Source organism: Schistocerca nitens, chromosome 4, assembly GCF_023898315.1.
Source record: "Schistocerca nitens isolate TAMUIC-IGC-003100 chromosome 4, iqSchNite1.1, whole genome shotgun sequence".
Classification (NCBI taxonomy): Eukaryota; Metazoa; Arthropoda; class Insecta; order Orthoptera; family Acrididae; genus Schistocerca; species Schistocerca nitens.
Genome location: NC_064617.1, coordinates 707,195,692 through 707,212,522, shown reverse-complemented (window position 1 = coordinate 707,212,522; position 16,831 = coordinate 707,195,692). Strand labels below are relative to the sequence as shown.

The following is a 16,831-nucleotide window of genomic DNA, read 5'->3' as shown; positions in this document are numbered from 1 at the left end:
CAAATAAGACTGAGCTTCCTGGGGTGCTAGCCATCTGCCACCACCTAGAGTCACGTTTAACTTGCTGAATGCCATGGAAGCATCGAGAATAACGCCTAGGATGGAAATTAAGCATTGTGCCGAGTTATCAACACACTCGATATCTACTTCTATTGTTTCCTTCGTTTCAATGCAGGAACAAGTTGCTGATAGAAGTACAATACAATATAAATCATAATGACGTTCCCCGATATGATAATGTGGAAACCGGCTGCAGTTACTACTGAATTGAGCGTATATATAACTTTCGTAGACGGAGGTACTTGCAGAAGTTGTCACACCTCACTTTCTGGCAGACCACATTTAAGGTAAGCACAGTGGCTTTTGTAGTCGATTTCTGTTAGTTATTATGGACACTGTTAGCGTTATAATGGTGGCAATACCATCTATTTCCCTTTCTCAACGTTTCAGTTCGTTAACACCTGGATACGTATTCGTTTCAAACAAACTTCTTGCAACAGTACCTATGTTAAGAAGCATTGGTAACACCTGAGAATTAGTGATGACAAACATCGTTTTTCAGTAAGAGTCAGACATTTAAATTTACGCTGTCCCTTTCATTGAGGTGTAATATTTAACACAGAATGAATAACAGTCGTCGACTTTGGTAATCGCTTGTTGGTCTGCGCTGGTATGAAATTTTTTCCTGAAACAATTGACTGTTCATAGAGAAAAGCCTCATTGTCTCTTGTTTCCCGTACCTAGGTGCTTACTCCCATAAGCTACCTCCTTCCTTCACAATAAGAGCAACGGATGTTTTATTGTACCCAAGGCACGAAATGGCATTTTCTTATGTACGTAACTGATATAAATAAAAAAGTTGATGAGAGACTGAAGTGAGGAATGGACTCTGGAAGGCACACGGGAATATACAGGAGTCATTTCAAAATCCTTGCTACAAACGTTGTCTGTTACAGACAATATGTTTTTGCATTTATGCGAGTCCTCTGCGCAGCCTGAAAGCGGGTAGGCGTAGCTTCTAATGTACCTTTCTCCGCTCAGAGACAATAATTCTTAAGTTCTGCTTGTTCAGAATCACTCTACCCATCCTCTGCCGTAGATGGTTCGCAGACAGATGCAGTACAGGTGCTTAGTAGACCCTGCTAGTTCGTGAAATTTGATCGTGTTAGTGCACACGAATTCAGTGAAACGATGGCTTTAGGAAGCGTCACGTAGCAATTTGTTCCTAACAAAAGTACTCATGACGCGATCTATCACCCTGAGGGATCTGTCGCAAAACACTGCGACACAATACGTATACAGGGTGTAAAACATGTAAGTGCGGATGTTTCTGAGGATGGCCCTCAACACAATTAAAACAGTACTTACGTCATTTGCAGACTAATGTTTGTAAGTATTACAAGTCGTACGTTTCTTGAGTTGCATACTTTTACTTCCAAGTACATGCGGCAAGACCAAGCCATTAACGTGTATTTTTCCATGGACAGGTCAAGTGGTGGGTGTACACACGTGTACACAAAACGATTGGCCCATACTGACAGGGGTAGTCCAAATAGTGGTACAATTATGACAGTCCAGAAAACATCGTGTAGCTAATTACGTGATGTGTTTGCAGAAATACAGTTTGACACAGAGAAAAAACTGCTAACACACTGATTTGTGTACATATTACATTATTTCGTTATATTGTACTGCATGACATTGTTACATGAAAGCTGAGAAACATGGAATTGCCTAGCTGTTTATTTATTCTAACCTTCTATAATCGATCCCTTCTTCCCTTCTCTCTCTCTGTCTCTCTCATTCTCTCTCTGTCTCTCTCATTCTCTCTCTCTCTCTGTCTCTCTCTACATCTCTCCCCTGCCGTCTCTCTGTGATCTCTCATCTCTGTCAACCACCCCCTCAGCCCTTCTCTATCCATTACCCTATTATCACCTCCATCCCAATAGAAGGTTGGTGATTTTCATCCCCTTCCCCCCTCCCCCTGCAGTATTTCTTTCCGGATACTAAGCAATACATGTACAAATTTTGGTTGAAGTCGATCACATGCACATACGTCCTACATCGCCTGCTGGCATATATTGCACTCATTTACAATGTCTCGTTCTCTGCTGTTTTACCCCATACAACTCCAGAGAGGATCTTAAATTTATCTGTGGTATTGAGTAGTGTGGCTTCATCTTACTTCACGAAACACGGTGATAAGATTATTGGCTCGCTGCAGTACTCATTCTCGCGATCTCGTTGTTACACTGAACAACACAAACAAGGGACAAGCTGCACTTCACACTTTTAAATGCCTCAGTGGCAACTACATACAGGGAATAAGTACGAACAGTCGTTTTGGATATATTTTCTTCAAATCTTATCATCCACACCCACACCCTGAGTGGCACCTGAGATAGTTCAACACGAATACATCGAGGACAACGATTTAGGTATGGCTTTTGCTAAATTAGAACTGATTTTGTGTTGTAATTATCTGCTGCATGCTATTAGCTTCCATCATTTGTAGCTGCTCAATTACGACAACGAATTTACTTTTCTACGGGAACAACAAAACGTAAAATGCCGTCAAACAGTTCTACGACACAACAGGAGTAGAATTTAACCGAGTGTCAACAAGATGATACAGCTGGAAAACACTGTGAAATAGGAAAAGATGTCCTTCAAACGTTTACTGTGTGAAATGTAAGCAAACAACTACCTCAGGCGTGGTTTGTATGTTTACCTGTGAGCTTGAAACCTGTCAGTGGGTCTGTTGCTCTTATTGTGGCCAGACAACTCGCTTATTAAGTCATTCAGATTTCCACGTTACAAGAGTCGAAAAAGAGGACACTTTTACCGTTTATAGTGAATTTCGAAAAGCTATTAGAGCAACAGTGTGGTCACAAGCAGCAATGCATACTGATCCAATCAAGCCGACGCGATCTGTTTTTGTAAAATGAATAAAAAATTTCAAGATCCAAGTAACCCAAGGTGTCTACAATAAATTACCCCAACTAAAAACAAGAAATGATGAAAGAAATGCAACTATCGTTTTAGGACATTCACATCATACTACTAACCAGCTTTCCAAATTTTCCTTCCATGGCAGAAAGGTGACTGCGAAAGCTACAAACCGTCCCTCTGCACAAATTTTATTAACAAAACGGGACAAATATCTATTCAACGTACTATAATGATCAGTTCAAAATACATGTAAAACAAGAGAAATGGATAAAAAACGACCTTGGTCTGTAAACGTCCCGCGGGTCCTTTCAGGAATGGCGTAATGTTTTGCAACTTTATATGAATGTTCCGATCGGATAGTCTGCCTCTTTTACTGAACGGTATTCTAGTGCATGTACGGCAATCCACATGGTAAATACGGGGCGAATGTTCCCTCCTCCCCCCACCCCCTAACCGTAAGGATTATTACAGTCCATCTGTCTTAACAGAACAACTGGTGCCCGTTGGATCGCTCGTTCGGATAAAAAAATCTTTAAGCAAATTAGATTTAGCAGCATCTGGACTTCTGCTGATGAAGGAGATTAAAACAAGAGATCACTGAAACACCGACTCGAAAACCAATTCTATAAGTTCTATGCTATCTCCTAAGACTAATGACAATACTTTTCATCTAGGGACGTGTTGATTTCTCGTTTCCATCTAGTTAATTATGATAGGGTACTGAATTTTACTTACAAAATATTCACAAACAGGTACGAGATGGGACCTCGCGTGTCGACGTTTGCGTTGCTGGTGCTGCTGCTGGTCGCGGCTGGTGACGCTCACCACAGGTCAAGCCACGCCACGAGGCACGGCGGTCGTGTCAGAGCGGCTCACAGGACCGGCAAGGCATCCCCAGGGACGAGGAGCAAGGGCGCTTCCGAGGAGTCGGTGCTCGTCACCATCAAGGCCGCCAAAGAGCTCGAATACGACTTCGGAGACGATGGGACGTTGGAGAAGGAAATGATAGCCAGCGGGCGCTATGACCCTAAAATGGTTTTCGCATACGACTTAACAAGTAAGAATTCCAGTTAGAAACACATTACTCTTACTTCTTACCATCCGATATTTGTTATGGCATGAGGCTGATAGCGTGATGCTGATCATAACCAAGGAGGTGGCCGAAAGACAGTAAGATCAGTAACTCTACTGTGCTAATTTCTACAAAAAGTGGGACAGTAAGGGAGCAAGTAGGACGCCTGTGGGATCTGCAGCGTTAGGTTTAGGTGTATCATTATTGTTAATACGAAAAACTCCAGAAAGATAACATACGTGTAACTGTGACATTTACTGGTGAAACGGGAAAGTAAGGTTGCTGCTCGTATTGATGCATAATTTAGCATATTATGTTACGTTGGATGCTCAAATGGGTATATGTTGCAGATAATGTCAATGAGTCACAACTGTTAACTGTAAATTATCTCCACACAAGTGAGTAACAATTTGTAATGATATACAATTAAATCATAAAATAAGCACCGTTGTTTTATAAGTTATTTTAAAAATTTCTGTTTAAATTGCTTCAGGCTAACACACTGTGTCTAATTCGTGTACGCGAAAGTACAGCAGACGCTATCAGAACATAGAGATAAAAGGAGATGCGGAAGCAGGTAGTGGGTGCAGATATGCTTTAGCTAGTACTCTGCTATGGGTGAATTGAGTATCGTGTGATGCCTTTATGGCTATGTTGCACTTGCAGCGAATGTTATGTCTATTTAGATGTCTGATTATAAAACACAATATGAACTGCCTATGTTCGTCTTGTCACAGTGGACGATCACCAGCGCAACCGCACGTTTATCACAACCCCTCTTGTCCGTCGCGGCATCCCGGTAACGCTGAGCACCATCCCCTATGACGGAGAGCAGACTTCGCTCCTGAAGCCGTACCCCAACCTGGAAATCCACCACACCACCGAGGACTCCATCACCGACTGCAACTCACAGTTGGTGGACGTCATCAGAACGACCGTGAGTCTCTCGTGGCATGTACATTCGTACTCTGCACATCAGCAGTCTCTGTGCTGAGGTCTTCCTGGCGTTTTTATCCTTATCTGGTTATCTGTGTCCTTTTCTTCCATTCATCATGTTCTTTCTTCGGAATCTTTTTTATGTAACTTCTATTATTCTTTTTCATCCCGAAAGAAGTGCTAGTACTCAATAAACATTTCCAGTGCTTCTGACCTATCTATCTGGTTGTTAGTATTTAGTTCATTTTACACTAACGTTACAGTGTCAAAAACCTTTTTCCATAATATTAACTGAGAATGTTGCAATAATTATCTAATTTTTGTAACTATTTTCCTTATTTTTATTAATCATATTAAGATTGTATCACTAGTTATATACACATTGTTATACCACCTTCAAAGAAATCTGATTGCATACAAAAGGCGGGGCCTCAATTTTACTTGGTGAAATGTTTGTGTAATTAAATAAACAGTCAAACCATTTCCCTCTATGATGAAATAATCTTCTGCTTATTCCAATCTACTCGTTATTGCTTCACAGCTTCAGCTGTCGAGCATTATCTTGAATACATTGTAGGACACTTTAACTTCTATCGGTACAGAAGTCCAGTTTATTGTTACTTTTGGCGATGTTGTAGTTGTATTTTATGTTAAAATTAATTTGGATCTAAAATCGTTCTCATCGTAAGTAGTGGTACACATTCATTTCTGAATCGTGTAATTTCAGTCAGTAACTTATGAAAGCTGTTCTTCGTCACTGTTTCTTCTGTCATTTTTATTACGATTACCTAAATAGTAGATAGCAAGCAACATACCAGGTAAGGACCAGATATAAAAACTTGCAAGGAGATTAATATTTTCCTCTGTGCAGTAATCCACGATTCTAGTACGCACATCTGCCGTCGATAGTTTCAACTTTGAGTTCATTCACTGACTGTTTCAGAAAACGTGGGCGGATGACGATACACTATACGCTCTCGACAATGGTGCTTTGGACCTGACAACGAGTCCCAAAAACGTGTGTCCACCCAAAATTGTTATCTTCGACCTGCGAAAAGATGAGATCATCAGCTCCACAGTTATCCAGAACGCAGCCTGCAACGCATTCTACACCTATTTATGGGTGAGTACTTATTGGAAAAGACAGTATATGTAAAAATGACCTTATATCTCCGTATGAGAACTGACTATAAAATTATGATAGTGTTGCTGACTATCAACGTCTGATTCTATTTTACACAACTACATATTGTCAAAAGAAATCTTTTTCAATTGTTTCCTTTGTTTTATCTTCCTTTAGGTTTGTATCTAATGATCATGAGAGATAATCATTTAGTGTATTTCCTGCTAATGTGGTCATGCCACTTATGATACATTTCGTTTGGTTCGTGATCTCATTATTCTTTATTATTTCCATACTGCTACGTTCTTTTAGTGGCCCATGACTCATTTCCATTCAATACAGTAGTAACAGCCATGATCTTATAATATTTAAATAATGTTTCAATGTTTTCTTTTCAGGCACTTGTTTACAATTCCAAGTATACGTGAGGGTACTTCCAGTCTCCCCTTAGCATCGTGCACATTGTATGGAATGTATCACTCTTTCCAAAAACTAACGCACTGCAGACATTAAAAAAGATCTATATTTTATACAATCAGCATAAATGACTTATTCGCCCCGAGATTTCTCCTACATATGTATGTATGTATTGAACTTGGGACCTAGAAACGATGGAGAGGCATTGTCCCCCCCCCCCCCCCCCCCCCCATAGCCCTCAGTGATACAGAACCCCACAACAGGCTACAGCAGTCCACTCACCCCACCGCCGCCCCACACGGAACCCAGGGTTATTGTGCGGTTTGGCCCCCAGTGGACCCCCCCCCCCCCCCCTCTGGGAACGTCTCATCCGGATGAGTGTAACCCCAATGTTTGCGTGGTAGAGTAATTATGGTGTACGCGTGCGTGGAGACAGTGTTTGCACAGCAACCACCGACATAGTGTAACTGAGGCAGAATAAGGGTAACCATCCAACATTCGCCGAGGCAGATGGAAAACCGCCTTAAAAACGATCCACAGCCTTGCTGACACACTGGACCCCGGCACTAATCCGCCGGGCGTATTCGTGCCGGGGACCGGCACGCCTTCCTGCTCGGAAAGCAGTGCGTTAGACCGCACGGCTAGCCGGGCCGGCTCTCCTACACAACTGATTGACAACGTATTTTTCTCAATGGCCATTTAACAAAGTGCATAACTGCAACAACCTGCTACAACCTACTACAAGAATACCAATCTAGTTTCCGTAAACATCGCAGCACGACATCTGACTAATAAAGGTAATAGAGTATTTGATGCTTGCTGTGGATGAGTACGAGGCGACAATCGGATGCTTCTCAGACTTCAGTACAGCCTTTGACACAGTCTACTTCAATATTTTATTTGCCACACTTGTAGAAAAGTGCAGTGCCAATATTTCGCTCATACTTTACGTCTCACCAGCAATTCGTCATGTCCACAAACATAAAGTAACAATGGAGACCGGTAGTATCACACGCCCCTCCCCAGTGTTCGATATTAGGACCTGTACTCTTTCCACTGAACAAATATGCCACTGAGGTGTCATCAGTTTTGTCTTACTGCAAATACCACATTTATGCTGATAACCTCAAGTTGTATCTAAGAATAAAATTAACGACGCTGAAGTAAGTTGTCGAGAAACGCAATGTCGACCTGTGTGCACTATCCAAATTGGAACAGAATACACGTTTATAGTTCAACCCATACAAGACCTAAGCGGTACTGGTTACTCACTGTAGGCTCATTAGCCCGAAATATCGGGAATCCCTACCATTTTTAGCCTTTGGGACAAATATCAACCGACCACCCTCAACAAACAGTCTTGGAGTATTGAAAGAGGAAAGTCTGAATTATTGAACAGTGATGTCATCCGGCAAGATCTTTCTGAGGAAACCTCAGGGCGCCTGTAAGTGGTTATGAATACCTGTGTTTGTTATATTTGTGATGTTCGACTCTTTGAACATATTTCAGCAACATATGCACAGCTACCCTGACTGTGTGGGCACAGGTGCAGAGATTTCCATGTCCTCTGCCTTCTCTACTGTCTTATCAACGTACTCTGTCCCTCATATCTTTGTTTGACAATAACGTTCTTGTCTGAAGGGCATGGCAGAAGCAGGCGTTTCCAACAGTGCTAAGTCCTTTGTGTCCCACTCCGTCATCCAGCGAATTTGTCGCAACAAATTTTCCCAGTTTTCTTAGCTGGTATAAATCCTTACTTTTTCAATCGCCAGGACTCCCTAAATCAGGAAACTTCCGATTTGGACATCTACAAATTCTTTTCATATCTGCTACTATCGTTATTGTTATTATCATCATTGTTACTACTATTATCATTACAGTCTTTATTATTCACTCACATTGCCACTATAAACACTCAAAGCACTTTAATACTAACTGTCATATTACAATTAATGTTTCTTAGGTAGCTATGAGGTAACGAAGGTATTGTGTAAGTAAACCGTTGGTCCAATGAAAGATACAGTCTGACGGCATTAATCAGATCAGGTTAAATAAATACATGAAGAAGTAAATAAGTGAATATAGCACATACGTAGTCGACACCTTCCATAACTGATACGACTGCCATAGCAACCATGGGAATTAAGGTCATTTAGTCCTGAATGACACGATGATTAGAACAGTGACGAATCCAACGAGCCAGTTCAGTGGCAACGTTGTCTGTCTAAGGTTGTAGATGATAAGTCTTGTGGAATTATAGTTTCCGTAATCTGTCTTAAATATTCGCGATGTTTCCATAGCATACAGCATCCCATAACATTGTGTGTAAACTCTGGAAGACCTTCTGACATACGAAGAGGCAGCAATATGAGCATTATTCCTTATAGCACAGGATGCAGCCTGAGTATTGGTACTAGGATTACTACCATAAGAAAGCAGTGCATACTTTTTACCCTTATTGACGGAAACCATCTCATCTTGGTTGCTACTAATTCCCTTCGTTTAAAATAATTTCGTAGGAGAGTTGTATATGTCCTCAACACATGAACCTTTGGCGCCTAGGTATTCATCAGGATGTTCTCAATTTGTAATTTTACCGTCGAGGCGGGAGGAGAAATACTGAGAACACTGATGGGCCCATAAAAGCATTAAATGTGCAGGGCAAGAATCCACTCTGGACCTCAAGAGGCGACTAAGTGGTGTGTGGTGTGTATGTGGTCAGGGGGACGAGGGTGAGGGAGGACTAGAGAAGATTTATTTTGTTTCTCTTACTCACTCTACATCTGGCAACTAGGAGTTGTGTTTCGCAAGGGCAACCTAAGTCAACAAAACTCATCCAAAGTCATCTAACGGTAGCAGCATTACACCAGTAGTGAGTGCTGACGAGCCTTGTACCCATATTTCTCACTCAGTAAAAAATCTTCCATTATTTTCACACTATCGAGGTCCATCTTGAGCGCTGAAGATACCGTTAGGGCCTTTGCTGGTAGATGAGGCTGAAATCTCTAACAGATTCTGTGCACTGGCCCAGTGTGCTGCAAAACTGTGAACTGACAGGGACACCACTCCATGGGAGAGCTGCTTCGGAATATGGCCCCTACCTGCCATGTAAAAGATTTCTATATTACTGTCGTCATCAAATCTGTTCTCTAACTTAGCTGTATTTAAGCAAAGTTTTAAAAATGGAATAAACCGTAATACAGCTGAGTAGCTTTTCGTATGTTTCTTTTAACTGGTCACTATCTTTTTTGTAGAAGGAGGTCTTTTATGGTCCGAATAGTTACGAGAGAGGTTGTGTCATTGAGAGAATTAGGATTCACCTACCTCCATGGTCAATCTTCATTAGACATAGACATTCAAATGAAAGACAAATATAGTTTTTGGAATTGTTTGATGATGCTGTCACATTGTTTAACTGAAAGAGATTTACATTTATTTTCCTGGTAGTTACGTACGTTCTTATGTCAGTCAATTGAGAGTTGTCTAAAATAACCTCTGTGTTCACTTAAAACACGGATGAGCAGTGTGTTAAAGGACATACACAGACATGAGTTTGTGTTCAGGTGGACGCGTGCCCAGATGGTTGCCTGACGGCCTACAGCTCCGACAGCAGAGGCAACGTACTGTCGGTGACGGACCTCACCACAGGGACCACCAAACACCTGCAGAGCCAGTACTTCCACCCCAAGCCCGGCTTCTTCTTCACGAAGGCGGGAGGTCCAGCCTACTACCTACCGGACGGCATCAATGGAGCGACGGCCGACGAGAGCTGCGATGGGAAACTCTACTTCCAGGCGTTCGCCAGCAACATCCAGGGCGTTGTCGACAAGCAGGTCATCCGAGATGCATGCGACGGGGATGTTTTGGACATCAAGACGCAGGTAACGTCACATGGGTTCCGCTGTCGCAGAATACGTGAAAACTTCCGCATGGAGCGAGTACTTGTGTTGGTGTGATGCCGTGATTCTGGAATATGAATCCTACAGTTTCTGAGAACCTCGGTGAAACAGACTATAAGACGCGGGTGCTAAACTGCGCAAGTCAACTGTACTAAGTTTCACACCACGGCTTTCCTTGGCAACTGTGTTTCCATTTACAGCAACAGTACAGTTGTTACTGGTGTCATAGCATCTATGAAAAACTAATTAAACAAAAATCCACTTTTATGCGAAGCCATTCCACTCATGCTTTGCACTGGTAATTTCCTGAATGTTTACAGTTCAATTCTCATTCATGGTGTGAAAGAACAACTAATTTTACCTTAGTTGTCACTAGCAGAATGACAAATTACCGTCTTATTCATAACACGAAACGAAGAATTCGTTGGCTTTTTTAAGCCCTATGCAATGATAGCGTTTTTTCATTCAGTTTCTCGTACGGTTGCTAGTGCAACCAGCTATCTCTAGATGCATTTGTCAAATCTTAGAGTACCAAATTTAACATTATAATCTATGGGAAACCTGTTACGTAAACGAGAGTAATCTAGCGCGTAGTTGCTGGAATCTGTACTCATTCTGTGGTTACTGTAGACATTAACTCTCATTCATGTACTTGCAGGGCCATTGGGTTTCTTTTATCAGCGCGATGCTGCAGTATACCATCTTTGTTTTTAATTTTACACCTATGCGAGTGGTGCGGCTCTGTTCATCTTTAGGCATTCTATGGCTGCGAGTTGTGGTCAGTGTCATCGTCCAAAGGAAAGCCACGATATTATTCACGACACCTTCTCTAAATTTACCTAACAGTGGTTCTCGACGACTACATCGCCTCTCTTCCAGGATTACCACTTCCATCCCCAATATTTCTGCCACATTTTCACGTGGCCTACACCGAACTGTTAACGATCTCAACATCGAGTGTCTATATTCTCGCTTGAAGTCTTTTCTCAAGCTCACTTTGTAAGGACTCCAAAAGCTGGACCACTACTCTAGATTTAGTGGCGGTAGCTTCTTGAATGTGATTTACTTTACTAATGCATTGAATTTTCATAGATCTTTTCCAAGAAATTCGTTTTATATTCGCCTCACCTAATACTGAAATTGCGTAATGGCCCTATATGTACCGCTTCTTGGTATTACCACCAAATATTTTTAACATGTGACTTTATCTAGTTATTCATTACTAATCTTGGAATCAGATACTGTCACATTCTTTCTCTTTGTTGTAAGCATTGAAGGCCTGCCGCTCGTTGCACCAATTGGAATTTATGTCAAAGTGTTTCTGCTATTTATAACAATCACCGAGCGATGACATTTTGATGAGTACAGCAATACTGTGAGTGAAAAATCTTATAAAGCAGCTGATCCTATCTAACAAGTTTTTTACGCGCTTTTTCTCACTTGAAACACATCCGAAGTTACTTGCGTTTCTGTGGGACATTAACCGTCGAGTAAAATGTACTGGATTCTATTTATGAATTTATTTACTCAGCCAATGACACATTTAAGAAAATACTCTTAATGATCTTGGAAAATGTGGTTAACCAAAAATGCCATACAAATAGTAATGTTGGGTGGTTCCTTGGTATTACTACAGAAATTCAGTAGTGGGTGATACAGGTAAAACTTTTTCTGTTATTTTATACTAACTTTCTAATCGAGACTGATGTATCTGTTTCAGGTTGATCTGCCAGGAGAATTAGCGGGACAGAGTGGAGTAATGACGGTGGATCCGAAGGGTCAGCTACTATTCTTCCCTGTTCTGGATGAATTGGCCATCTACTGCTGGGACACGAGCAAGCCTCACGATCGTAAGAACTTCCACCTGATCGTTCAAGATGATGAACATCTACAATTTGTCAGCAGCATGGAAATAGACACCAAAACACAAAGATTATATATAATGAGCGATCGACTTACATCATACCTGTCAAATACCACCAACTATTCTGAAGACAACTACCAGATTTTGTATATTGACATAAAGGATATAAAATGTTAGTTGTGCGTACCACAGATTTTGTTTTGTGAAGACGAATAAACTTGGTGCCCTGGAAGATCAAACGAATGTAACTACCAATATATGAAATACTGAAACGAATTAAATATAGACTGCAAAAATTGGGGTCAATCTAATTTCATGAACTTGTAACCCTACCAATACTATTGTAATTTAGTGTGCTTTTACCTGAATAACAGAAAACCTGTCTCTATGTGGCCACATATAACCCTCTTAATAAAATTTTGTTTAGTTTCCATATAAAGTACTCTATGGGAGGATAGTCCCGTTAATATGAAAAGCTAATCAATGTAGCCACCCTTTTTACAGGGTTTGACCGTGTGTTGGGTCTAATGGATACTTAAATCAGACTATTCCCTTCTTTTCTTAAGATCTTACCCAGCGGTTAGATAGAAAGGCAGTATGAATAACATTGTACTGAAGCTAGAACAACTCATTTCCAAGTTTATTTGGTGGTTTTATTAATGGTCGCCAACCTATCCAGGCAATGAAAGTGAAGTATTGGAAAAGCAGAAGTATCAATTTTGCTTATTTTCTTGCTACTGTTTAATTTGGTTCTTCAAATAAATATTACTCCACTTAAAGAATATTGGCTTACACCCTTATACATTAGGTTTTTAAAAGAGAAAAAGACGAGTAGATAACTTAAAGGAAGCGAAAAGAATTTGGCCGGGGGGGGGGGGGGGGCACTAGAAAAGTGCTTTGCATAATCAACAAACTTCAGTACTACAATAGTTAGATACTAAAGCACAGACTTTTTAAACTGAACATTTCACTTCAAGAAAACCCCTTTCTTACTGGAAATGTGTGATGTCTTGCCCCATCGAGGCTAAGGCCACTAAAGATGGTGTACAAACTCAGACAGGGGAAGAACATCAGCCGTGTATTTTCTGGGCTAACACCCAGTCATTTGATTAAATCAACTTTGTATATCATAGATAATCAAAATCTCGACGCAAAGTGGGGATTTAAACCGTTATCCTCGCGAATGCGAGCCTCCTCCAATAAGCACTGTGGCATTTGTTTTTGTCCCTCAGTTCATGTCCGTTGATGAAACAAAGACAATAGAAATAATTAGGACACTGAGAACTGTTGGTGTCTCACCATGGAAATCAATGAATGTCGTGTGACTAGGGCCTCCCGTCGGGTAGACCGTTCGCCAGAGGCAAGTCTTTCGATTTGACGCCACCACGGCGACTTGCGGATCGATGGGGATGAAGTGATGATGATTGGGACAACAGTCCCTGAGCGGAGAAAATCTCCGACCCAGCCGAGAATTGAACCCGGGTCCTTAGGATTGACATTCTATCGCGCTGACCACTCAGGTACCGGGGGTGCACACCATAGAAATGAAATTAGTTGATTTCATGTGTCAGAAATCAATGAGAAGATTTATATCGATATGATGTTGAACCAGTCTAATTACAGGCCACTTATGGATCACAGAATAGCACAGTGGCTCATTTCTTAAGAATGAATGTTTGACATTAGTAATTTCATGTATTTCTTGTGAAACACAAGTAAAAAGGAGGCACTATGACGTTTCATTTTTGTTTTTAAAAGACTTGCGCAGAAGGAGGAGTATCAATAAATATTTTAAATTTGCCTTGAAAAATTTAATACAGCTTACTTTTCTGTTCAAACGATGAAACGTTTTTGTGACTGCTGGCTGAACGCAGTGTTTTGATCAACTGAATGCCTTACTGGAGAATAACGATGATGTTATTTGTTGTTGTGTTGCACCTGTAGGTGTTACTGCACTTTTTGAAATCGCAATCCGATGTCTTTTGACTTGTTTCGCGAAGGTATTCGTGCATGGTACTCTAATATTCGCGCCAGAGCTCTCAACCACGCAATGTGACATTTCATTTTTAAAACACGTACACATTTTGCTTGCGAGGATACATCTGAAAATATACATGCGGTAGCTACCCAGAAAGAAGTGGAATGTGGTTCAGCGCATCTCACGACACGAACGCGACACATAGATCCTTGTGTAGCTAACATGCTAGTTACGTTAAGTTGCCGAATTCCAACTTTGCATTTTCCAGCACTTGTTTTTAATACTTTCCATTTTAATTTTATTTTACGCTACACAAGAATGAATCTTTATACTCAAACTTACTTTTCACCTCCATTCAGTGACGACAGATAACCGAAATATCAGCATCACTATAAAGAAAAATGCGTAGACGATCATAGTGAACGGCACTGAAATCATTTGCTTCATTTTTCAATTGGTTCGCAAGAAGGTGTCATTACTGTGCTATACAAACTTTCGTAGACTGAGACGAGAGACCGAGTTGTCAGCACATTTACTTGGGGCTGAGGTGTTAGCTTTCACCTGCGACCGTCTCCTAACTACTGCACTCTTAAAATCACGATAATTTTGAACTTTGAAATTTCCTTCGCAAAGACTGAGGTGAATTGTACTACTTCCTGTTCTTTAAGATAATCTATACTCACTGTATGTGGCTTTTCCCAATGGCGCTTTGACAAAACATGTACTTCACCCAGGTAAATGTTAGCTCAAAAGGCAATTTGACAAACAATACTTGTGATTTTATTTATTTATTTAGCGTATGGCAAGTACAAATCACGTTTATAGAGAAATAAGCTGCTACAATAACTTTATAACTTTGGCACTAAAAACAAGACATAAAGAATTAAATACAGTTATGTCATGAACAACATATATATAATTACAAATTAACATTTAGGTTTTTAATATATTGAACTGCACTTCGAGTCGCATCCAGGAAGTCCGTTGTTTGACCTGAGTAGGCTCTCAGAGGGCACTCTGCAATGATGTGCCGGATCGTCTGCTTCTCAGCGCCGCAGTCGCACTTTGGGGAAGGTGCTCTTCCCCATTTGTGTAGAGAGTCCGCACATCGACCGTGGCCAGTCCTGATCCTGTTGAGGATTGTCCAGGTTTTACGTGGTAAGCCAAAGCCTGGAGGTCTGTTCGACGGTTTCAGTAAGGACACTGCTGATACTTCCCATTCCACTTTCCAGCGTTCTTCAAGACAGAAATCATTTTCTTCCATATCTTTGGCTCTTATAAGAGGTGGATGTCTATCTCTGTCAATGCCATTGCTCAAAGCGTGAATCGGAAGTTGCGGGTTGTCTCGTATTTATTTAAATTCTCTGAGAAGCGCATGTTCTCTTCGTAAGTGAGGTGGCGGTATGTGGCTCACTACAGGTAGCCAGTGAATGGGGGTTGATTTTATTGTACCTGAAATAATCCTCATAGTTTGGATCAGTACTGTGTCCACCATCTTGGTGTGAGCGCTCTTTAGCCAAACAGGGGAACAGTACTCTGCTGCAGAGTAGACAAGTCCCAAAGCAGAGCATCGCAAGGTAGAGGCGGAGGAGCAGTGTTGATGAGGTGTTGTTTGTAACTCAGGGTTCTATCTAATGTCACTCCAAGGTATTTTGGATTTTTATTATAAGGCAGAATATTGTTATCAAAATATATCTTAAGGCGTCTGTTAGCCAATTTATTATTCAGGTGGAAACACAAGGCCTCAGTTTTAGTTGGACTAGGTTGTAGTCTCCATTCACGAAAGTACGTTCCCGGCAAGGACAAGTCGCTTGTCAGGACAGTCTCAGTATGCTCCATATCTCAATGTTGTGTAGCTATGACCCAGTCATCTGCATATCCAAACTTTTCAGATTTAGTATTAGGCATATCGGCTATATACATGCTGAAAAGTAGCGGTGCCAGGACTGTTCCTTGGGGCAAGCCATTATTGAGCTTCATTGTTTTGCTCCTATAATTTCCAAGTATCACCTGGAATGGTCTGTTGCACAGCATCTCGTTAGTAAGGTTAGCCATTTTCAAACATGGCACGATGCGGAGTAGTTTGTAAATCAGGCCTTGCCTCCATACAGTATCATAAGCCGCTGTCAGATCTATAAATACCACGGATGTTTCTTCTTGTCTTTGGAAGCCTGCCTCGATGTAGGAAGTTAGTGAGAGGACTTGATCTGTGCAGCTCCTGTTTGGCCGGAAGCCTGCTTGTTGCACAGGGATACACTTTAGGATATGTGGACTTATTCTGTTACATATAAGTCTCTCCAGTAGTTTGTAGATCATGCTAAGAAGGGCAATTGGGCGGTAGCTGTTTGGTTGGTCATTCGGTTTACCTGGTTTCAGTATCGCTATGATTTTTGCTTTCTTAAGAGTATTTGGTATTCTTCCAGTTTCGATCATGCTGGAGAAGAACTGTGCAAGCCATAATTTTGCAAATTTACCGCAGTGAATCAGAAACTCTGGATGAATTCCATCAAAACCTGGGGCTTTCCGTGGCTTGATGTCTCTCAGAGCCAGTGTTATCTCTTCGATTGAGAAGGGCTGCAAGTGTAGTGAA

General features: G+C 41.2%; 1 protein-coding gene across 1 annotated transcript; it reads left to right on the top strand.

Moving 5' to 3' along the window:
- Positions 1-307: 307 nt before the first annotated feature.
- LOC126252515 (protein yellow-like) lies at positions 308-12,559 on the top strand. The gene is made up of 6 exons (XM_049953411.1): positions 308-347; positions 3,705-4,009; positions 4,762-4,961; positions 5,904-6,083; positions 10,064-10,381; positions 12,120-12,559. The coding sequence occupies exons 2-6, from the start codon at positions 3,712-3,714 to the stop codon at positions 12,438-12,440; spliced, it is 1,317 nt and encodes a 438-aa protein (XP_049809368.1). The 5' UTR covers positions 308-347; positions 3,705-3,711; the 3' UTR covers positions 12,441-12,559.
- The last annotated feature ends 4,272 nt before the right edge of the window (positions 12,560-16,831 follow it).